The sequence below is a fragment of the Microtus oregoni genome, unplaced genomic scaffold (genome assembly GCF_018167655.1).
Source record: "Microtus oregoni isolate MIOR12 unplaced genomic scaffold, Mior012 000015F_ref0000493, whole genome shotgun sequence".
NCBI lineage: Eukaryota > Metazoa > Chordata > Mammalia > Rodentia > Cricetidae > Microtus > Microtus oregoni.
Window position 1 is genome coordinate 48,243,190 of NW_024543074.1, and position 24,039 is coordinate 48,267,228.

General features: G+C 42.9%; 1 protein-coding gene across 6 annotated transcripts in view; it reads right to left on the bottom strand.

Moving 5' to 3' along the window:
• Positions 1-2,761: 2,761 nt before the first annotated feature.
• Mapk9 (mitogen-activated protein kinase 9) overlaps positions 2,762-24,039 on the bottom strand; it is a 42,891-nt gene continuing 21,613 nt past the window's right edge. For 2 of the 6 annotated variants that reach the window (XM_041663966.1, XM_041663969.1), the window contains exons 5-12: positions 22,600-22,738; positions 15,364-15,529; positions 13,884-13,955; positions 9,563-9,745; positions 8,881-9,005; positions 7,692-7,755; positions 6,851-6,919; positions 2,762-5,791 (exon numbers count right to left, since the gene is read on the bottom strand). In XM_041663966.1, the coding sequence (XP_041519900.1) occupies positions 5,649-5,791; positions 6,851-6,919; positions 7,692-7,755; positions 8,881-9,005; positions 9,563-9,745; positions 13,884-13,955; positions 15,364-15,529; positions 22,600-22,738 (961 nt within the window). In that variant the 3' untranslated portion in view covers positions 2,762-5,648. Of the gene's footprint in view, positions 5,797-6,850; positions 6,920-7,691; positions 7,756-8,880; positions 9,006-9,562; positions 9,773-13,883; positions 13,956-14,300; positions 14,373-15,363; positions 15,530-22,599; positions 22,739-24,039 lie in introns of all 6 variants that reach the window. The other 4 variants (XM_041663967.1, XM_041663970.1, XM_041663971.1 and 1 more) reach the window with 3 other exon arrangements.

Here is a 24,039-nt window from a genome sequence, read left to right on the forward strand (position 1 = left end):
TGAAGATAATGGGATCAATCAACATGGCATAGGAATCAGCTTTGAGGGTGGGGGGCAGTTATGGTAGTTTAAGTCTCAGAAGGAATAATGAGATGTTCAGAGAGAAAAGCCAGAAAAGCAGTCTCTGGTGAGACCATTGCAAGTGGCCTTCATGCTGTGCCCACTTGAGCACCAAGGACTACACAGAAAGAGCAAAGCGCAAAGGCCATCTTCAGGATGCAGCCCTTGCTGATGCAGACACGCTTCCTGACAGCATGTGTGAGCAAATGACATCACCTGGATAGATGAACTGAGGAAGTCGTTCTTCCTCAAGGCCCCATGAGATTCCTGCTCACATGCGATGATCAGCTAAGGTTGACAGTATAAAAAGTGTGACAGATGGGGCGTCCCCAAGGTCAGCCCACGCTGACAGGCTTTTCATCACAGGAGGAAACGTAACTGAGATTAGACTGTCATCCCTCTAGTCAAGTGGTCAGCTTTAGTGTCTATGACAGTGGGCCACAGAGATATGCAACGTCTCTGCGTGTGATTTAACACATTATCACTTAAATGTACGATTATGAAAGATCATGTGAACCTGTCTGAGCTTGAGGTCTATCTCCCGGATTCCAGAAAACTGAAGGGAAAGAAAGGTCAGTGTAACCCTTCAGAAGCTGCTACATGTGACTAGAGGGTGAACATCTTACAGGACAACCTGTTTTAACCTGTTTTCTGTTGCTATAACAGAATACCCAAGGTCAGGCAGTTTATAGAGAAATGCATTTGTTCCCAGTTCTGGAAGTGAAGGAGCTGCTTAGCCTCAGGTGGGGGCCTCTTGCTGGAAGAGAGCACAGCAGAAGTCAGAAAGGGATGCAGGCGCATGCTCACCAGAAGCACAAAGCAGACTGTGACCTGCTTGGTAGCAACCCACCCTTGGGGCAACTCACCCAGTCCAATACTTAACTCACTCTCATGAGACCCAACCCAGACTTAAGAGAACACACCCCATTTCTAAAGAAAGACATTAGTCCCATCGTGAGAGCCTCTCGAGATCCAATCACCTCCCACTAGGCTTCACCTGTTGAAGGTACCACCACCTCTCAATTCTGGTTATTCTGGGAACCAACTTGTCATCACGTGAACCTCTGGGACAAACAGTATCCGTAATGGTCAGGCTTGGGAGTCAACTTGATGGAATTTGAACCTATCTAGGGGACACCTCTCTGGGCATGTCACTGAGGGCATTTCCAGAGAGTTGTGACTGCAGAAATAACCATCCTGAAATTGGACAGAGCAATTCCATTGGCTGTGTGTGTATGTGTTCCCCAGACTAAGTAAAAAGAAGAAAAAGAGAAATTGAGTCTAGCCACCAAGCCTTCCCCATGATGATGGACCATACCCTCAAACTCTGAGCCAAAGTAAGTCCCCCAGTGTTCATAAGGTATTTTGTCACAGCAGTGAGGAAAGGGATTAATGTCCTGGCCACATCAAACTGGCACCAAACATTACCTTCACTGGGGATGGGAAAATAAACTTAAGAACACAACAGCTAGAAGCCCAGCATCATCACAAATGCTGATTGGGCTCTGGCTAAAAGGACAAATTACTCACAGTGACAAACTTTTGAAGACATGCTCAGTCGGTGCTGGCTCACAGCCTTCCTGCAGACTCCTGTGATGCTTCTATTGGCAGACGTTTTCCCTGGGTTCTCAGGGGTCTTTATAAACAAAAGAGAGTAGGCCTTGGAAGGGGGCAAGCCTGTTGCTCGCTTCTCTATCCCTGGGAAGGTGTGCTAGCTCTCCCCACTTCCTTTTTCACTGCTCTATGGTGGGGATACAGGTGAAATGATCTTGAATTTCCCTTCCAACTCCAAGACACCAAGACAGAGAACTGAAGCAGGAAATGCTGTCACAACGATCCCTGGGCTTTTAAACCACAGAAGAGTATGCTGTTCCTGGCTTTGAGGCACAGCATGGGACCAATACCCAATGGTTCTAAGAGTATACCTTTTACATCATGGTGACATTTAGCTGCAAGGGATGTAATTCTCCACCCTACCATCCCATTACTGATGTTGCTTCCGACTGCTGATTCAAAATAACAACAAAAAATATGTATCTAACCTCTACCTTATTGTCAAAGGTAACCTTATGCTTAAATTCACAGGAGCAGACACAGTCTTCAGAATAGTGTTGAGTAGCTGATCACTCACTACTTTTAAATACAAGCACACCTACTACAAAAAAGCAAAAACCCACCTACACAGACCATCTCAGTTAATAAAAACAGTTCTGGAGCTGTCTCCATTGAGAGATGGTAGGTCAAGAGAAGAGTTTCCCAACCTAGACCTTAACACCAAAACTGGTGCCAACTATCTGGACAGGTTCTAGTTCTGACAGAGAAAGAAAGCGAGCCTCGGGAGGGAAGCCTGCTACTCCTGTGGTTTGACGTTTCAAGCGTCCTCAGTGTTTGGAAACAGAGGTAAGATGAGAACGGCTCATCCGTGCACAAAATTACAAGCACGCAGGCACCATTAAGGCTTTAAGACACATAAAGAGAGACAGCTTGGTATGCTCTCCTGGTTACAGCTTGTGAGAATACAACTCCAACAATATTCTGAGCATATTATACATTTTTTAAAGTCAAAACTTACTGCCATTATTTTGCAAACAGATGCAGTGACTTGCAGAAGATTTTCAGTAACAGATCTAACAGAGCAGTATTCTTACTTGAGATTTAAAACCATTTGTGGATGTCTGAAATCACGACACTTCAACATCTATTTGTGTTAAGTTTGTAATCAAAATGGTGATGTGGAAAGATACAGTCAGTCAATTGTCACTTTAAAACACACAGGAATTGGACATGCTGTACATTTCTTTTAAAATGTAGTTTGTATTATTTTCCACCAATCAAAACACACATAATATATTTTATTATAAAACATTAGGCAATGTTACTTTTGAGATATGCAATTTGAAAGGTCACACCTGTATTTACTACCTGCATGAGACACCGGAGGAGTCACGGCAGAAACTAACCAGACGAACTCATACACCATAGTATGACTCACACATCACGCAGCCCAGGCTGCTTCTGTTTTGGATGCAGGCCCTGACTGTCAACAAGGGCCTATGGAGGGCTTTCTCCTTCTAACACCAGGGCTCTGGGCTTTGTGTTCTCAAGATGAGAGCACAGCCTGGTTCTGACTGCAGGCCTAAAGCTTCGAGGCACTATGCAGCCTGTGTTCCGAGGCCACTTTTCTACCCTGGCTGGACATGCCTGCCCTCCAGACCTGGGCTTCACATGGAAACCAGATCTGGAAAGGGCAGTCCTTCTACTTTTGGCTGAAAACTAAGCCAACAACAACAACAAAAACTAACCTAGTGCAAATTCCAGATAATCATCAATTACCTGGTTTATAAAAATACATGTCCAAAATAGTGACTTCCAGGGTGTGTATAATATAAATTACAAAAATAAAATAGAAAAGATGAAAAAGTTGAGCACATTTTTCAGTTCTTCATCCAACTTCGGCATTTGCCTACAGAGGTCAGTTCGAAACCTTTCGCATTGTCCCAGGACCCTGGCTCAGGAGGGAGGACCCTGAAACTGGGGTGAGGTATTTCTTTGGAGCTTGTGGCCAGTCATAGGTGCACTTGCCTGATGGAAGAGGGTCTTTGCAGGAGACCCTGTCCACACCAGCACAGGCTCCATCCACAACAGGCTCATTGGATATGCAGAGTAAGGGGGGAGCAGAAAGCCACTCTTTGGGGGCACCCTGCTCCAATTACAGGTGTCTCCTGTCAGTGGGACTTTGGATGAGCCTCTACCACAGCATGCTCCCTTTACAGCGTAGGGCAGATAATGCAGCTTAAAAGCTTGCTTTCTGTATTTCCCCTCTTAGAGACAGTTTTAATGAAGTCTTTTAACAGAATGTGCATCAGAGAGAAGACCACTGTAACATGTTTGCATATGTATAGTGGTAACATTCATACCTGTGACTTCAGGCTTCCAGGGTCTCTGCCTCCAGCCACCCTAGCACTTCCACTTGTACCTAAAAATGTCCATACATGACAGAAAGCTAGTCCTTATTTCAAGATTAATTTTGTTCATTAAAAGGTTCCAGCGATCAGACCAACCATTAGGATGTAACTGGTACAGACAGAATCATGTATCAGATGCACTTTTCATAACAGTCCTCATCAAATTTCCTACTAGAACACACTCCATAGCTCCCAAAGTAACTGAACACAAGATATGAATTGTTAACAAAATAAGCTCAAGGGAGAAAACACTCTGAGCACAGGCAGCCAAGGCATGACCATCCCAACTCCATTTCTGCAGCACAGAACACTCAGCATCTTACTAAATCCCGAGTAATTACAGACCAGGATCTGAAAGTATCGATTTCAGGTGAGCAGTTTTAAATCAGAAAATATTCAAGAGTGAATCACTACTCTCTAAGGTATTTCTTCTTACTCTTCTGAAGAATGTTTCCAGAACATTCATGGATTCCCCTTAAGAAAAGGAAATGCCTCCACAAAATGGAAAATGGCAGCAGCAAACAGGCATAGTGAGTGAGCCTGGCCTCCCAAGAGACCACGACTCTTGTTGGGTGTGGCTTCTGTCACTGAGAAAGGCCAGAAGGAAAGGCTGTGAGACCCAATCACCTTACATCCTTGAAGAAAGAGAAGGGAGCTGAGAATGGGGGGCTCTGGGGAGGGAAGCACTGTCCAGTGACTGTTCTGGAGAGGCCACTGTCCATTCTAGGCCAATACTAGGCCGTGGGTTCAGGAACCTCTGCCACCAGCATCTATTGAGATGGGTGCTTTGTGATCAGGAGGATTCTAAATCCATGACCAGAGGACAAAGAAAAAGGAGATGCGTGGGCGGGATTCAAGGTGATGTATGTCTTAAGCAGCACGAAATACAACTGGAAATTTTGTCATGCAGAAAACTGTATGTAAAGTTATCCCACACTGGGCAGTTTAAAGGACACTGAGTGTCTATATAAGGAACTTGGTTTCAGCAGCGGTAATTCTCAGCCCAAAACATCACAAATTTAAGAAAAGCTGTATTTTTATTTATTAAATAAATTTAATTATATTTCTTCTGAAATACAAAATATAGAATAAATCATACCATAAAATTGGGTAAAATATGATAATATGATGGTGGCCAATTAATATACATAAATCTATCTTTTGTGGACAGACACCAAATTACTAAAGAGGATTAAGAGATTATTCTAGAAGCAGAACTACCTGGAAGATTATTTGGCATTTAAATACTGATTCCCAAAGTGCTACATGGGTAAGTTCAAGCAAGCATTTGTGGTCACATGCATACGAGTCCCCACGGTTACACATGAGCTGTCACCACGGACACCACACAACTTGGAAAAGAAACTCATCTATTCTAATTGCTCACCTGAAATGATCTTGAACAAAATTTCTAACAGTGTGGTTTGTACTTTTTCTTCAGACATAGTCTGCCTCATTTTATAGTCTAAGCAGGCAATCCTATTGGAACTGAGCAGGGGCAAGGCATCGTGTTTCTTACATGCAGAACATGGAGTTTTTCAATTTGGTTCCATCAACTCCCATGTGCTTCGGGGTCATGGAAGCGAGAGTTCCTTCACAGACAAGCGCACTGTCTCCAACGTATCATCGACAGCCTTCAAGGGGTCCTGTTGAGGCATCGAGACTGCTGTCCGTGTCTGAGGCCAGTGTGTGCTCAGTGGACATGGACGAGATGTCGTTGATGGATGACGACTGAGAAGGGGTGGCCTTGCTGCTTACTGCTGCATCTGTGCTAAGAGAACCAAACGGAATAAAACCTGAGGCACAGCGTCCTGCATGCCAGGTACAGGGTGCCAGGCTACTTCTTACTCTGTATTTTGCAATTTCCTGATCCTAATGACCAACAGAACCAAGAAGCCAGTCAACTATACTTTTGAGCTTCTGGGATTTCCCTTGAATCCTTCGGTTCAGTTTCCAGTCTTGACTTTTCCTACAATCCTCTCTTTCTCTTTCCTGTAGACAGTGTGTATGTGGCTATGTATGATCATGATTACTTAAGATATACCCACTGACTTCAAACAGATCTTAAAAGGAAACGGATGAATTTATCCCACAATTACCACAGAATCCTTAGGCCTGAGTGGGAGTCAAGTGTCATGGGACATTTCATCTATAACAGACACACCTTATCTACAGAAAAAAGCATCAGGATTCAAATAAATCTTTTGTGATAAAAATGCTTCCTGATATATACGCCTGAAAAAGAAAAAAAGGTTAGTGCCTGCTATGAATTTTATTTTTGTTTAATGAGTCTAAAAATGTTATTTTGATTTCAAAGGTAAATAAAGCTGTCCTATTTCCTACTACCCATGTGCCAATGTGGCTTGAGCAAAAATAAAACATGCAGGATCTTAGGTATGCACAGATGTCCATCTTTTTCTAAACTGGATGGGAACAGTGCAAAGAGAGTCACACATTTTAAGTCTTCAAATCTAACCTCTTTTTCTCTAAACAGCTGGCAGCAGCTGCTGCAAGTCACAACAGGAATGTCTCAATTGCAGTTAGTTAGGGCCTGCCACCTCAAAAAAAATGACTGCATCAGGACACGCAAGAAAGTGACTACAGCCGGTTGTGGTGGCGCACGCCGGTAGGATTTGCTGAAGGAGGCAGAGGCAGGAGGATCACGAGTTTGAGGCCAGCCTGGGCTACACATTTAACAAAAAAAAAAAAAAGAAGAAGGTGACTACGTCACACCAGGGTGGCCCAAGTGGCATTAACACATCATTGCCATTTATAAACACTGAATAGGCAAAATATTAGACAACAAAATTAAAGCGATCACCAACCTGAAGGCTGGTCCTTTACACCATTCTTGCTTCTTTCTTCCCAGTCCATCACTTCTTTGTAAATTAGTTCTTCAAAGAGAAACAGAGGTTAAGATGCTTTCTCATTTCCCCTGCACCTGAACTTTGCCTCCACATTCCTGGAGCTACCCCAGGGCACCAGGATTTTTCAACTTCCTTTGGCTATCACATAAGTTACTAGAGGCTCAAATTAGCACACTGCAAGAATACACTGTGAGCACTGCCATGAGTCTGTCCATGTGTGGGCTGCCGGCATGCCAGTCTGCAGAGTCTACAGTCAGTGCTATGGCCTTAGTTTCTAATGACCCTCCTTAATGAAAGCTTTCAAGTTTTATTTCTTTGTTAACCAATTTAGTTCACTGTGGCTATATGGCTGTGTACTAGTGATACCTTCTTGCCCATTTTTGGCAATTTCCTTCAAACTAAATTTTAAAACAAAACTATATGACTTCGTATACAAAGACATGACCCACAGTTGGGCTCCCCCATATCTGCTTAGACAGACATCTTTTTAGGGAATATGTGGCCTGAACACTGGGTTTGCTCCACAAACTCCCATGTTATCAAATCACTTAGGCCACACGCCAGAATGTGATAATGGAAAGTCACATGAAAAGTCCTTGGGTTTCGCCTGAAGCAAACTAAGATGTTTCAGACATTGCCAGAAGTCACCTTCTTCCCCAGCTGGGAAGTGGGAGGAGAGGACATTAGGGTTTCTGAGTCTCATGGTCCTTCCCAAAATGTTGGTATCAAAAAATATTGAAAGCAGGTTCTGTAGGACTATGAAAATGTCCTAAGTAAGGATCAAAACATGCTTCTTTACCTTTCCACTCTTCAATTGCATGCTCTCTTTCTTCTAACTGGGCATCATAAATTTGAGGTGGTGGCTGAAAATTAAATGAGATGTCAGGTCAACAGCTCAAAACTAATGGGGTATGATGGGCAGATAACACTACTTAGAATGTTTTGAATCTACTTATAACATGGATTTAGTTTAATTAACATGTTGTAAAATTTTTCTTAAGTATATTTTATCAGTTTAAAAAAAAATCAAACAATTAGATGGTGGTGGTGTTGCACGCCTTAACACCAGCACTCAGGAGACAGAGGCAGAAGGATTTCTTTAAGTTCGAGGCCAGCCTGGTCTACAAGAGCTAGTTCCAGGACAGGCACCAAAGCTACACAGAGAAATCCTGTCTTGAAAAAACAAAAAACAAAAATAAAAAAACCCCAACCAAACAAAAAAATCAAACAACTAGAGTTAACCAAAAGCAAGCTACAAATAACAAACCTCAATAATCATAAAACCTCAAGATGCTCTGCACACATAGCGCACAGGAAGCCTGAGGTTCCAGGAACAAGGCTGAGTGAGGTCTGGTACTTTCTTAGGACACACTTTAGTTTACAATTCTTTATGACAGGACACCCATGCCCAAGCCACAAGTTTATGAATGGAACATTTCACAACTGGCTATTCCTAAATCCAATTATCCTGATATAATGTCAAAATGGTAGTTAAATCTATACTCAGGACAGTGTGTTCCACAGCTGGCCTGAAGTAAATGCCCCACTGTGTTATTTTACTCACAGCTAAAGATCATTCACGCACAAAAAAAAAAAAAAAAAAAAAAAAAAAAAAAAAAAAAACACATGAGAGGATGAGATGCCTAGATGCAGTGGAGGTGTGAGCTAGCGAGTCACTTGGGAAGGCTACTTACTTAGCCTCCATGATTCAAAGGTCTGAATAAGATGTAAGCAAAGCCCAAGGCCTAGTGCCAGGTATGAAGCAGATGCTTCATGAATTATTATTACATATCAGCTTTATAAACATTAAGGCCAACTGATCACACAGCACACCCATGTGCACTCCTGAGTGCTCAATTCTGCAGCAACAGCCCTGACAGCAAGTGCTCCCCAGGGTCCCGACCTAGACTTCAGATAGTACTTGTTCTGTTTCTAAAGTCAGGGCCGTGACCTGCTATGCTCATGTAGCTAGACTAACAGACACTTACGGCTTCGGCTTCAGCAGGGTCATACCAAACAGTTATATACGGGTGGCGCAAGGCTTCGTCCACAGAGATCCGCTTGTCGGGGTCAATCACTAACATCTTCGATAACAGGTCTCTGGCTTGACTCGCTAGGGTGCAAACAAATGACGTACTTACATTGCCACCGTGGAAAAGAGGAAACCACACAGCAAAATACCAAAAGTGAGAGTGGCGGGTACAGAGATACGCTGACTTTAGGAAAAGATCAACACAGCTCACAACCTTTAACAGTCCAATGGCCACTATTACAGACCAGGCTTTGTCATTGAGGTAGAGGCACTACAGGTGGCAGCCTCAGAACAGTGTTCAGATGACCTGAAGCTAGCAAGCCACAGCAGAGAAGATAGCAAAAGCCTCTCTCATTGTGGTGCTGCCAGGGTGCGGACATGAAGTGCCATGAGCACTGTGTGCTGACGTAGGGACCCTCACAGCACCCACAGACGTAGGGACCCTCACAGCACCCACAGACGTAGGGACCCTCACAGCACCCACAGACGTAGGGACCCTCACAGCACCCACAGACGTAGGGACCCTCACAGCACCCACAGACGTAGGGACCCTCACAGCACCCACAGACGTAGGGACCCTCACAGCACCCACAGTTCAAATGGTAGAGAGACAAGTGTAGTATAAAAGAATGCCTTACTTTTTATTTTGTCTCGTTCAGATTCTGATGGAAATATCCAATCTGGAAAGAGCTCTTCAAATTTGATTCCAGGGTATTTTGGCCTGTTTTCCACATAATTCCTCACGGTTGGCTGAAGTTTCTTCATGAACTCTGCAGATGGTGTTCCTAGCTGTTCAATAACTTTATTCCATTGATCAATATCTAAGGATTCTCTTGAGGAAAATACAACTGAAATGCTTCATAGTCAAAATATATACAATACCATCATGCAAAGAAAAATTATATTCACATCTATGGACAAGTAACTAGGCCACCCCACAGGATTAGCAAAAACATTTTAGAATAATATTTAAATGAGGTTTGAGTTTCTAAATTACTTAACTAAAACTCTTACTCTCTGCATCTTAAAAACTATGATCATGGTTTATTAAATCAACATAATCTATGATTTCTGTTATAATTCAAAATAAAATTATGACAAAAATGATTCAGCCTATGATATAAATGGTAAAAATGAAATAAATACTACATAAGCAAACTGAAATAAATTTTCGTACTAATGCTCCCTTAGACTCACAGGTCTCTAAAGGAGAGAAAAACTGAAGAGACCATCTGGCCTCTCTCCCAGCTGGGCAGCAGAGCCTGTGAGACAGGCTGACCAAGGGAAGCATGGCAAGGGAAGTGGCAGGAGCCCAGGCTCTGGCCTTTCCCGCAGACCACACTCCCTCCTGAAAGCGCCTTAGACAATGATGCTTTCAGAGGCCATTCTGTTTCACCTAGCACCAGCCCAGCCCCTCAGCATCTAGTGAGCGTGGTTTCAGAGTCAGTGTGCACTACCCTCCTCTCAAGGTCGGTGCTCCTCAGGAGCACTTCCTCACTGGTACACGCAGGTGACACCAGCGCTGCCTAGCTCTCAGGGTGACTGGGACAATGTTTGTGGAAAGTGATGCTGAAGCTGTAAACAATCACATGAGACAATGCAAGCTATGAAATCACATGAGCAGGAGTTTGGAAAGTGACAGGCTTCCTCAGAACATGCACTTACACCACTGGAACATCACACAAACTCAGTCTTCCAGTGTTCCTGTGGAGGACCTACTCAGGAAATGGGTTCAGAAGGTGAAATCCTGAGCGCCCTCCTTCTCTTTTCACATACTTTGACAAACTAGGATTGTGCACATATTTTATTTAGTTGCTTGGCCAAAAACAGGAAACCTGGCTCATGTTATCCCTCTCCCCGTATACTTTTAACACCTCTTCTTCATACTCATTCCTCACTATGAAGACTAATCCTAAGAGTGACGTGATGCCCCCACCCCATATCTCTGTGCCACTTACCACTGGGAACCATCTGGGCTTCTGGCTAAAAGCCAAGCCCACCTACCCCCTTCTCACCTACTGAAGGACAAATGTCTCTTATTTCTTGAGGCCCCACTCCCAATAAGATCTCTACTGGAACCTTCTGTCATCATTCAGACACGATGCTCTCTTCCAAGTTAACAACAACCTCTTTCCTGTGACACCCTAGCCTGATACTGGTACCTGTGCCTAATTCTCGCTCCCCGTCCTCTCCTAACATCCTCTCATTAGGCTTCCCTCCAGCCATCTTCAGAACCATTAGGTTGCCAGGGGCAAGCACTACACCCAAGGGTCAGTTCTGAGTCTTTCTCCTTTTCCTTAGTCCCTGACCCTTTGTTCACTTCTTCAATGCTTAGCGCCAGCTCAAGGTTTCAGTGCTATCAACAGACCAATGATTTCCACATTCCTTTCTTTATTCCAAATCTTTGCCTTGAATTGCACACTTGATATATTAAATAGGAGTCCACAAAGTCATTTGAAGGTTACACCCTCAGAGCAGACTCCAGAGCCCCCACCATCTCTTTCTGAGTGACAAACAGCCTCTGCAGTGTCTCCTGCTTTCACTGTCCTCTAGTCATCTTGGCAGTGAGACTTTTATACCCTCACTTGGATGAAACACCTAGAAATGGGTGCTCAATATCTGTATATCTGGATTAGCGCTACAGGATCATTTTGATAGACGGCAGAGAGGCAGCATGAGGTGGGAGTAGAGTTTACCTGGGAAACCATGGTGGGCATTCTGGGTAGATGGAACACAGGTCTTTCATTTTAAAAAAACAGGAAGCTATGGCCCTGAGTTTCTCCAGTGATGTCTTCTTTTTTGTGTTGATTTCATTGGTTAATAAAGAAACTGCCTTGGCCCATTTGATAGGCCAGCCCTTAGGTGGGTGGAGTAGACAGAACAGAATGCTGGGAAGAAGGGAAGTGAGTTAGTCGTCATGATTCTCCAACCCGAGACGCGATGGAGCCAGCCGCCAGGTCAGACATGCTGAATTTTTCCCGGTAAGACACCACTTCGTGGTGCTCACAGATTATTAAAAATGGGTTAATCAAGATGTGAGAATTAGCCATTAAGAGGCTGAAACTAATGGGCCAGGCAGCATTTAAAAGAATACAATTTGTATGTTGTTATTTCGGGGGCTAAGCTAGCCAGGCGGCCGGGAGCTGGGCAGGCATGCAGCCCGCTGCTGTCACTACACTCCAGGATGCACAGGTGCATAGGGAATCGTCTGAACTTGGGCTTCAGGCAGCCTGGAGAGCTTTCATTCTCAGAAGCCACAGTAAGGACAGCAGCTATTTTTCTGCCAGCATCAAGGAAAACTTCTAGAGAACCTCAATTTGGTTTCTGGAGTTTGTATATCACCAAATTTTCAACCTAATCTTTGAAAAAGTGAGCAAAACTTCCTTTAGAAAATGATATTAATTTCTGTGTTACTTTAAGCACTTTAGGTGTCCTTATATGTAAAACATCAGCTCTTGTAACATATACATAAAGTACTTTTAATTTTTTTTGTTTTTGTTTTTGTTTTGTTTTTTGGTTTTTCTGTGTAGCCCTGGCTGTCCTGGAATTTAGACCAGGCTGACCTTAAACTTACAGAGATCCACCTGGCTCAGTCTCCCAAGTGCTGGGATTAAAGGTATGTGCCACCACCGCCCAGCAGGAAAAGTAATTTTTAATGGGGAAAAAAATGTAGAAAACAAGTAAGAACTGGCACGAATTTAATCTTAACTGCCACTTGTAGCCCATCACAGTAAGCCCCCTTCACAAGTCCACATGGTATTCCTAAGTCACTGGCTTCAGAATACCTCGACTTTCCTTAGTTGATTTTACTTGTAAAATAAAGACTTATGTATAACTTGGAACAGATAAATCCAAAGTAAAGTAATGGGGAAAATGCCAGAGAAATTATTAGAGCAAAATAAAATGCTATATTTAATTTTGCATATTTTATAACTTACCATGAGGAAAATGTAAAGAACAATAAATATAAAATGAGTGGAATAAAGTATTTAATCTTAAGCACATGTTGTGAGGAATTCATATTTTAAGTATGCTGTCTTCATGAGATTATAAAAACAAAAGCACTTTTTGTGAAGCAGACACACTCCGAACCCTGACTGCAGAGCCTGTTCCCTTGAACTATGGGTCTGCTACCAGACAGAGATCACTACAAGCTTTCACAACAAACACAATATCAAAGGCCAATGAAAATATGAGGGTTAGAACACAAATGGAAAGATACACATGAAGATGCACGCTAGTGTAAAGAACGTGACAGATGGAAGAACGCACAAGGGGAGAGAGCTAGCGCCGCTGTGCTGTCTGCTCCCTTTACCCTCCACGCTGTTCACCTTGCTGACCACAGCATGAGTCATCTTGTGTGTTTAAATTTACCTTCCCCAGTGTGTCACAGATACCCTGCTACCCGAAGTCTTGAGAAATGTCTATAAAATGTCAACAAAGCAACAAATGTCAAAGTGTGATATATTGATCCTGACACAATTTTCAACAAACCTAAGTCTGCATAGTCTTCTGCAGCTCTGATATCATACCAGTAACTAACAAAATCATATATGACTTAAATAACACATGCATGTTAGTGTATTTAATTTAGAATGCACCTCTTTTGGTTAATGGAATGAACTAATTTATAAAATAGTATTTTCCACTTAAATACCAAAATATATTTATCAAAGATAAATAATTTTACACATCCAATTATTTTGATAAAGAGCTAATATGGCTGCTTTAGCTTAACTCTAAGTCTTTACAAAACTGTCACAGGTATTTGAGTGAAAAGAAGAAAATGCAAAACTGAACCACCTGGTCTGTGACACTGATTTAACAAATGTAACAAAGGCCCCCTGAGAACGCATTCTGCATCCCGACAGTTCCTTCTGAGCGTTCAGTAAGTAGGCGCAACCATGCTGCCCTTGGCATGAAAATCATGGCCAGGGTCAAGGTCCTGGGGAAGGATACGGTCAGTGCCTTGGAATATCACACAACCTTTCACCAGCTCTCCCATGATGCAACCCACTGACCAGATATCAACTGAAAATAAAATGAAATGATAAAATTATGAAGTGTCATGAACAAAACAAAAGTGAGGAAAAGGAATCCTAACAGTGTAGTAGACACACACACATGGAAAGTAAGTGGCGCTAAGGTGAACTTTTACACAGTATGATGATTGCTCATCTCTACTTCAGCCTTCAGTGTGCAGCAATCTGAGCTTTTAGTGCCAATACTTTACAGCTTAAAAACAAAACCAAAAAAGGAACAAACAAACAAAAACAGACACAGAAAGTGCCAATGAACATGAAATTCTCAGGGCCACACCCCCCAGCCCACCCCAGCCTCCATGGCCAAGGGTTGGTCTCTCCTTGTGAAGGATACAGTCTCTTCCTGGGAACAGGACTTTGTGGAGGACCATTTCTGCCATGATGCACCCGACAGACCAGATGTCCACTACCAAATACCAGGTGGTTAAAAAACAGCCAGAGAGCCTTGCATCTCTGTTTCTAAATCACCTCCCAAACACGGGTAGCCCCAGTAAACACTCATTAGGCGAAACTTCTGTAAAATGCTAACACCAAATCTGAATGATCATTTTCTAAACTGCCACAAAAGAAAGGCAGCAGCCAATAAGGAAAGGCTGGAACAGGGCAAAGCCCTGCTTGAACTTGGTTCTGTGGTGTCTGTCCTGGTTGGGGCCAAGCATGGGGCTTGGCTGAATCTTGTGCCTCAGCCATGGAAGGGAGAGCTAAACACAGGCAGCTACTCAAGCGCACTGTGCCTCTCAGAGCAGGCTACAAAGTATCTACATAAACTCACAGCCAAACTTATCTCAAAAGACTTCAGTGAGTTTCCACTGTTGTTCTTTCTGTTACTCTTTATTATGTATGTTATAATCACACACACTTGTTAAAAGCTCAAGTTTCGCTTATATTTAGCTGACACTGCTAGAGCAAGGGAAGTTTTGATGCCAAAAACATCAGCTTTACATGAAAGAAAACACAGTTCATTATTCCACTCACATTAAGGCTTAAAAAAAAAAAAAACAGGAAGCAGTAAACCCAGTCTACAATGTTGGCGACCAGGGGACACAGGTCCCAGGGCTGCAGGCCATGTGGGTGTGCTGCACACTCAGCACTGCACTTCTGTGAGCACACGCTACTCTAATCACAAGTAAAATATTTCAAGACCAGCATAGTAGCAGCCTTTAACTATAGCATTCAGCAAGCAGAGGCAGGCAGAGTTCTATGAGTTTGAGGACAGCCAGAGTTGGGGGGAGGGGGGAAGATTTTGACAAATGGAAATACAAAACAAATGATTTCTTATCTGTAGATTACAGGCATCTACATACAGCACAGTGCTCACCCCTCATCTCACATGGCCCGTGAGTGCGGGCGAGAGCACTACTTCACTGTTTAGTGCCTGTAGTCCTTACTGGACTTACCATTCTCTTTGTAGCCCATGCCCAGGATGACTTCTGGAGCGCGATAGTAGCGAGTCACTACATAGGGAGTCATCATAAAATTGGTGCAGGCTGTCCGTGCCAGGCCAAAGTCAAGGATCTTGAGAGTACAGTCTGATTTTACTACAATGTTGCTAGGCTTCAGATCCTAGAAGACAAATAGTTTAGCTATTTAAATGAATCACAGCATACTAAAGACACCATTTATACCGGCAAGGGGTTGTGAGCAGCTACTCAAGCACGAGAAAATGGGAAGGAGGAAGGTAGAATGGCATCAAGGGGAAGCGAGACTCCGCCTCCAAACAAATCATATGGCCTCTCACTACCACTTGCTTCTTTGCTCAAAACCTGAGAGCCTGCAAGTCTCTTATCATCGTGGGTAACATTTGCACATAACCTACACACAGCCTCTGGGATCCTCTTAACTCATTTCTAAATGACTATAATACCTAAAACAATGTTATTGTTTAGGGATAATTAGACACAAAAAAGTCTGTATGTGTTCAGTACAGATGAAACTTTTGTTTTCCAAATACTTTTGATCTGCGGTCAACTGAATCCATGGATGTAGAACCCAAGGGTACGTTGGTACTTTGGGTAGCAGTCCTTGGCATCTAGGCTGCATGAGCAAGGATGGTTGCAACAGCACTGCTTCTAACAAAGACAAACAAATATAGCACTCAACAGTGAAAGCCTTCATCTGTCAAAGGAGCCTTAAAGAATGGGAAAACAGCCCCTAGTCTAAAAACTATAGTGATGGGACTAGCTTTCCACTTCACTGCCATCTGCTGGACAACTAGGATAATAAAAACACAGCTCTGGATTTGTCAGGACACCTCGTGCTCTGTGTTGTGTGAGAGGCAACTGATGCCTGCCAAAGAAGTAAGTGAAAAGGTCACTGAGGTTCCTCAGCTCTCCCCACACCCACAGCCTTCATAATACAAACAGTCAGCATCTCAAAACGCAACTATCCAGTGACCTGAAAGACACATTTTCAATGCCAGGGTGGCAGAATCAAGACAGTTCTGCCCCTTCAAATCTTGAGGACCATCCAAAACACAGAAAATACAAAAACATAAGACAGTAGGATAGTTGACCCACAGGTCATGCTAGACCTGCAGAGGGTCATGGGAATGGTTAGTACAACATGGCCACCACAGGGGTAGCTAACAGGAAAACCCAAAATAGGAAAGAACAGAAAAGCTGTGTGTGTGTGTGTGTATGAGAGAGAAAGACAAAGAGACAGAGAGACAGGGGAGAGAGAGAGGGAAGAGAGAAAGAGAGAGAGAGAGAGAGAGAGAGAGAGAGAGAGAGAGAAACCCTGGCTTAATCACCACTATTGCTTGTTTACTGTCTGGATTTCCTTGGTCCTTGCTCATAGGTAACAAGCCTATTATTCAGGAGGCAGCATAGTGAGAAATGAGAATGAATAGAAACTTTGAGGATGACTGAATACAAATTCTAAGTGTGAGCTGAGCTGAGCTGGAAGACCCTAAGTACACACCTCCTCTACTTGGGGGAGTTTGGTGAAGGCCAGGGAGTAACTGGAGTCTGCACCAAATCCCCTCAGATGTTAGGGTAGAGGTGGAGAGTTAACACAGAACTGGGGAAACTGCAAGAGAGCATCACCGTCTATCCCACACAAGTGGGAATGGTTTCTCATCCCTGCTTGCAATCAGCAGGAGAACTGCATTGGCATAATTGACATGCCATCCCCAAGGTCTCACTACTTCACTATTCCACTTTTGTGTCTACTGAGCCAGGACTGAAACTGCAACCATATGTAGTGGTCACAGCCATCCTCCAAGATCCATGTAGTGTCTTCAAGGACCAGAGAAGTGAATTATACTGAGTTATAAGAAGGACCCCAATTCCTGCATCCTTGAGACTTTAATGGTGGTATTGATAATGTCTATCTGTCTCTACACTCACAGGGTGCAGTGATTCTCTTGAGCTGTGTGCTAATGAGGTAGCTTCAGGTGTCTCTCTGGCTTTCCCCATATTTGTAGCTCTTACCTCACAGGTCAAAGAACCAATGTCCAGGTTGCTTGTTATTAGAGGCAAAGATATGCAGACATTTGTGTAAAGCTTTGTATAGGACTAAACAAATTAAAAGGGAACTCAGAGAAGAAGAAAATCAATGCACTGAATAATAAAATACTTCAAAATTTTTACACTCAGAGATGCAGAGCACACAGGCAACAAGCACAAGCACCACTAAAAGGAACTTAACAGTGTTAACAGAGATGTGCTGGCTAAAATGTTTCTGAGAAAGAATAAGTAAAGACTGAAGAAACTCAGATTTCTTAGATGTCAACAGCATGTGCTTCCCAGACTGAAGAGCCACATGTTCAGTGCAGTTAGTAAGGAAAGGTCCACACTGAGAAAGAGTACAAAAAACTGTCTTAAAGTTTCCAAAGATGAATGCAGGACACTTATAAAGAAGCAGTAAAAAGAGCATGAGAAAGCTCCAGAGATGCTTACTATTAACCTCTGACAGAAAAAATCTGCAGCCTCACTTTCCCTCCTACATACTTTGTGTGTGTGTGTGTGTGTGTGTGTGTGTGTGTGTGTGAGAGAGAGAGAGAGAGAGAGAGACAGAGACAGAGAGACAGAGACAGAGACAGAAAGAGAGAGAGAGAGACAGAGAGACAGCAAACATGTTATGGCACACATGTGGAAATCAGAGGTTAATTTACAGGAGTCAGTTCTCCCCTTCTTTTTTTTTTTTTTTTTTTTCGAGACAGGGTTTCTCTGTGGCTTTGGAGCCTGTCCTGGAACTAGCTCTTGTAGACCAGGCTGGTCTCGAACTCACAGAGATCCGCCTGCCTCTGCCTCCCGAGTGCTGGGATTAAAGGCGTGTGCCACCACCGCCCGGCTCAGTTCTCCCCTTCTACCATGTGTGTCTCTGGAGACTGAACCTGGGTCATCAGGTTGATGGAAGGTACCTTTACTCACTGAATCATCTTGATGGTTCCCAACATAGTATTTAAAGCAGTTATTGAAAGACACAGTCCACCCAAAGAAGGGAGTAAACAGAGAGGAGAGAATGAGGGTCAGGAAGTATGGAATCCAACATGGGAGGGAAGTGGAAAAAAAGTGTTAGGGGAGACTCAAGGGCACCCCTGTATTAGGTATTTGGGCAGTAGTCCAGAAGGAAGCAAGCCTGAAGATCCAGCACTGACTGAGATGCATCGGGGTGTGTTCACAATGTGGTAGAAAATGTAGGGTTCTAAGAGTAATAAGAACACACAGTCTCAGGCTGGTGAGGTGACTCAGCTGGTAAAGTGCTCTTTGTGCAAGCATGAGGTTCTGAGTTTGATCCACAGCACCATGTAAAAATCTGATGTGACAGTGAATATTTGAAATCCAGCGCTGGGAAGTAAAGAGGAGCCAGATCTCTGGGGCTCATCCTAGTGAGACTCAAAAAATCAAGACGGGCAGTTCCTGAGGAACCATACCTCAGGTGGACCTCTGAGCCTCTACAGATAGACAGACACACATCCCCAAACACATGAACATGAATAACACGAGGACACATATAACATATAGTCCTAACCCCCTTAAAACAAGCAAACGCACAACTCGGACAAATAGAGGATAACTATTAACTCCAGGAACAAAATACTGAAGGGGAAAGAAATATAATCAAAGAATTATATAAAGCTCAGCTTTGAAAAACTTTCATATGATTATGAGGATATAAAATACCACGGACTCAAACAGAGTCAAATTCTAACCAAAGTGGAAGGGCAGGGGAAGAAACAGTTACAGGGACGAGGGCTGGGTTTGTGGACAAGGACTACATCACTCCCTTATGTCCCAAACTGAAAAGGGCCAGCGAGATCGAAACACACTGAGATATGGAAATGAATTCATTGAATATGGAATTCAGGAAAAGAACTAAAACTTGGGCTGGTTATATAGCTCAGCGGTGAAGTGCTTACTTAGCATGCATAAGGCTCCAGTTCCATCTCTGGTACCACATCCAAAACAAAACAAAAAAAAATCTGAAACACTTCTAAAGGAAGATGGAAATAGAAGCAAGGAGAAGAAGGGTTCCAGTTTTCATGAATTTTTATATAGCTATTTGATCTTTGATGAAAGTACAAATGCAAACTAGCCAATCTGGTCAGCAAGTTACACTATTGTCAAGAGGATTCCAACTTTGAAAACTCTTAGCCAATAATGGACATGTGTGCAGGCAGGCCTGCACTGGTGCAGGTGGACAGAGAAGCATCTGCAGAAAGCCGAAAGGAGGTGCAGGCTGCTACTGTGGGCCATCTCCAGGGGCTGCAGGGCTGGCAGAGGCTTTCATTTTTCCAAAGTTTGTGAATTATAAAGTAAAAGTAGTAAGGGTGAGGGATAAAACTTCACCTTTTGCCATGTTTCTTTCTAAAAACTTTCAATAAGTAAAATTTCTGTTTATCGTGAAACCATTTTTGTTTCTTCAAGACAGAGTCTTGCTATATGGCTTAAGCTGTCCCTGAACTTATGACTCGCCTGTCTTAACACCTGACTTCTGGCATTTCAGGTGTGTGACAAATCAATTTAACAACAAAACTGAAGGTATGTATGTATCTCCGCGTGAGATGCTGTTTAGAGGAGGGGCCAGCACTGCGTACACTGGACAGTTGGCACTCTGAAGCTAACCTGGGCTCCTCACCCGAGGCCTGTCATCCAGTTTAGTGAACCTGTGTGCTTAAAATCAACACTGGTTTCAGTGCTGGTTGGTTTCAGTGTTGGTATGTCAACATACCTGTATATCTGAAACATCTCCTCAATGGCAGCTCATACCTTTCCCAAGTAGACACAGAAGTGAGTATATGAGGCAGGAGTGTACAAGGGACCCAGAAGGAACTTGTAAGATATGGTGGAGGTATTGGGCAAGGAACAAGGTGACCATAGAACATTTTCTCAGGTTGCCATGGGCTCCAAACACTGTGCTAAGCAAAATATATACTTCTTTGGACCCTGTTTCACCTGCTTGTAGGCAGGAATGCTGTTCCTCAGTTAAAGGACCAAATACTCCATGAAAAGGTAAGTACATGTTACAGTCTCATGAAATCTCCAGGAACTGGGGACATTCTTCCTGCCTTTACCTCTGATTTCAGGGGGAGAAACAAGTAAGTGAAAACATTTCCCCTCCAAATATTAATACAGCTTGTAAATCTGGGAAATTATCATAAAGCATACATTTCATTAAAGGTATATTTAGAGGGCTGAAAATATAGTTCAGTCTATGCCTCATTTGAACAGGATCCTAGGTTCCATCCTCAGCACCACACAGAGGCAATATATTTAAGAGACATTAAGAATACCCTTGGGAGGTGGGTGGATGGAGAGATGGCTCAGTGATTATGAGCACTTACTGCTCTTCCAAAGGACCGTGTTTTGGTACCTGATACATGGCAGCTCATAACCATTTATAACTCTAGTTCCAGGAGACCTGGTGCCTTTTCATGGTCTCCATTCATGCATGTGGTTCAAAATATCCATACACATAAAATAAAATAAATGAAGGCTCAAAAATGCCTTCTGTACAAGAAAACAGGATTGCACTCTATAAGCATCACATTGTTGGTGGAAAATTCAGTATCTTAAATAAAACTGAAAAGGATGCCTTCAGTTATTTAGAGGTCTGGGGGGAATTTTCTAGAAATAGAATGGTTCACTGGAAATGTTTTAGTTACTATTTTAAAACTGAACTTTGCCATCATAATATCTATCACTTGGAACGACCACTTGGTGGCAGCAAAGGCTACACTTTGAATAACAACTTGGTTGTGGACATGCTGTGTACAAGGGAGTGAAATGCTGACCCCAACATACGCCTTTGGACACAGTATGCAGGGAGGATAGGCATGGGGATACACTCTGGGAGGCTTCTGCTCAATGGCCTGTGCTAGACCCAACCTTTCTTGGTGCCTAACTGATCAGAAAGAATTCTGCCCAATGCTGTTTCTGTATCTCATCGTGGTTTCCCTGCAGAAGAAGACTTCTTACTGTTGGAACAGAGTCTGGAGGGAGTCTATGCAAAAGAAGCCTAGAAGCAGTTAAGAGAAAGCTGTGATCTTCCCAGTAAAATCCCAGTTATGGTCTCTGCTCCTTGTCTCATGCAACATGTTGAGTATATTTTAAAATTATTTTTAGTGATACACGTACGTGGGGAGTCTGTACACATGTGTGCAGGAGCCCTGGAGGCCAAAAGTGGGCCTCAGATCCTCTAGAGCAGAGAGCTGCTAACTGTCTGTCTGACCTGGGTTCTGGGAACCAAACTTAAGCTTCTCTGGAAGGGCAACAAGTCCTCTTAACCTCTGAGGCAGGTCTCTAGTACCAGGTATTTTTAAAATTCTACCATACAGCAGTACAAATTTAAAAAAAAAAAAAACCAAAAACTTATAAAAGTAGCTCAGAGCATCAACCACATTATCTCTCTGGCTTTTACATTTCAAGTCTTGACAGTAACAACATCATTACTGTTCCTTGTCATTGGCTTTCTCCTGCCCCATATCTAATTTTCTTGCTCATTAAAAAGGAAGTTTCAAATATGGCAAGAATATTAACAATAGTTTAACATAGGGTCATTGGTTTTTGGAGTTCTTTCCTATTCTTGTAGTTTTTCTCTAAGTTTTAAGTTACCACAAAGTGAAAAGTTAAACAGAAAACCGAAACTGTTCTGTGATAGGGTGGCTCCCCGTCTCTGTGTCTGTAGTGGATGAAGTATACAGGGCCTGGGCAAAATAGAGTTGGTCTGAACAGTGTTTTAAACAGTATGTTCCATAGCTTAACTTGCATTTTCAAAGTACCAAATTTAAGAAAAAAGTTCTTAGGAATGGGGAGATGCACTGATGGGTAAGACTGCTTTTATAAAGCATGGGGACCAGAGTTCAAGTCCCCAGTGCCCCCATAAAAGGCTCGATGTTATTATAGATGCAATGTAAGTCAGAACTATGGGGCTGGGAGAAGTGGAACCAGGAGCCTCCCTCGGCTTGCTGGCCACCAGCCTCCCTCCAAGAAATAAGGCCAAGACTGAACACCTGATATCCTTCTCTGGCCTCTAAACACATGTAAATAAGTGTGCACTCACACACATGCACATACACTACACACACACTCACACTCTCACACAAAAATATTAAGTTCTTTTGTTAATTAGATGACTGTGACAAAAAATGGTGATTATTTTTAAAATGAAGTTATTATGTGCTTACTTACTCTGTGAATTATACCCGCTGAATGTAGATGCTTAATGCCACAGAGCATCTGGTAGAGAAGGTATGACATTCTTTCATGATCCAGTTCCATATGAATAACCTGACATAAGTTAGCATCCATTAATTCCATAACCAAGTACCTGAATATTCAAAAGAGACCAACCATATTCATTAATATTTTTAAATCCCTCATGATTGTTAGACCACAATTACTATGAGACAGTAGTAACGGGATATAATTACTGCACAGCAGAAGTAAAAACACAAGGTGTTTCGCTTTGTAAAATTTCCCAATGAACACACAAACAGCTAACTTACCCAATGTCTTTCTTTGAAATTATAAATGAAACAATTTTTATATCACAGAAACAATCTTATACAAACCGTCTATCCATCCACCTACCTACCTACCTTCTATTTGATCATCCTTCCATTATCTACACTGTGCTGCTATAGATTCCTTGATCTTTTAACAACACATGATTCTGGTAGGGCTGCTGATGTGAAATTCTACTACAGAGGGGTAAATGGGAACTCTTAACTTTCTGCTCAGGTTCTTTATGTATCTGGACTGCTCAAAAAATGAATTTTTGTTTGTTTGTTTGTTTGTTTGGAGACAAGAGTTTCTCTGTGTAGCCCTGGCTGTCCTGGAAACTCACTCTGTAGACAGGCTGCCCTCAAACTGCCACCCGAGTGCTGGGATCAAGGGTATTCTCCACCATCACCTGGCTGAAATGTGTTCTTCAAGACTGAACATACAATAATAAACTGGAAACTTTCAAGCTTACGGACCACAATCAGCACATGTTTTTGGCTCACACAGCCCTGACCAAAGAGGTGCTTAGACACATCATCTCTAATTCTCCTCCCACTGTGTGTCATGCCATTCTGACGTGGCCTATGCCAATTCTTTGCTAAAACTGATGGCTTCTTCATTTGCAGAGACCCCCAAGGTCAATGTTTCTGCAATCAACTACTTCTTCCTGTCAGGTGGCTGTAATCAGATGCTGGCTCTCCTCTCACAAACCTTTTTCTTGGTGATACCCAGTCTGCCATGCCTTTAAGGACCACTTACAGATTCCTTGATGCCTTTAAATCTAGGCATCTCTTCTCAACCCAGGATCTTTCCCATCTACCCACTTCACCATTCCACGTGAATAGGCAGCAGACATCTTTGAGTCCATGTCTAAAACTATACTCCTGATTCTACCTGCTCACCGCCCCGTCTCAGCTGCGAGCCTTCATGTGAGGCTTTCCAATCCTCTCACATTTAGCTGTCAGCAGATCCTATGCCTCACCTTCAAATAGCTTTCGTGTTCAATCTCATGCCTTCACCCTGTTACCCACGTGAACTTCTCACATGAATTGCTGTGATGCCTCCCCATACTAACTAGGCTTTTTGTTCCTACCTCTTACAGTGGATTCTCAACTCCTTCCCCAC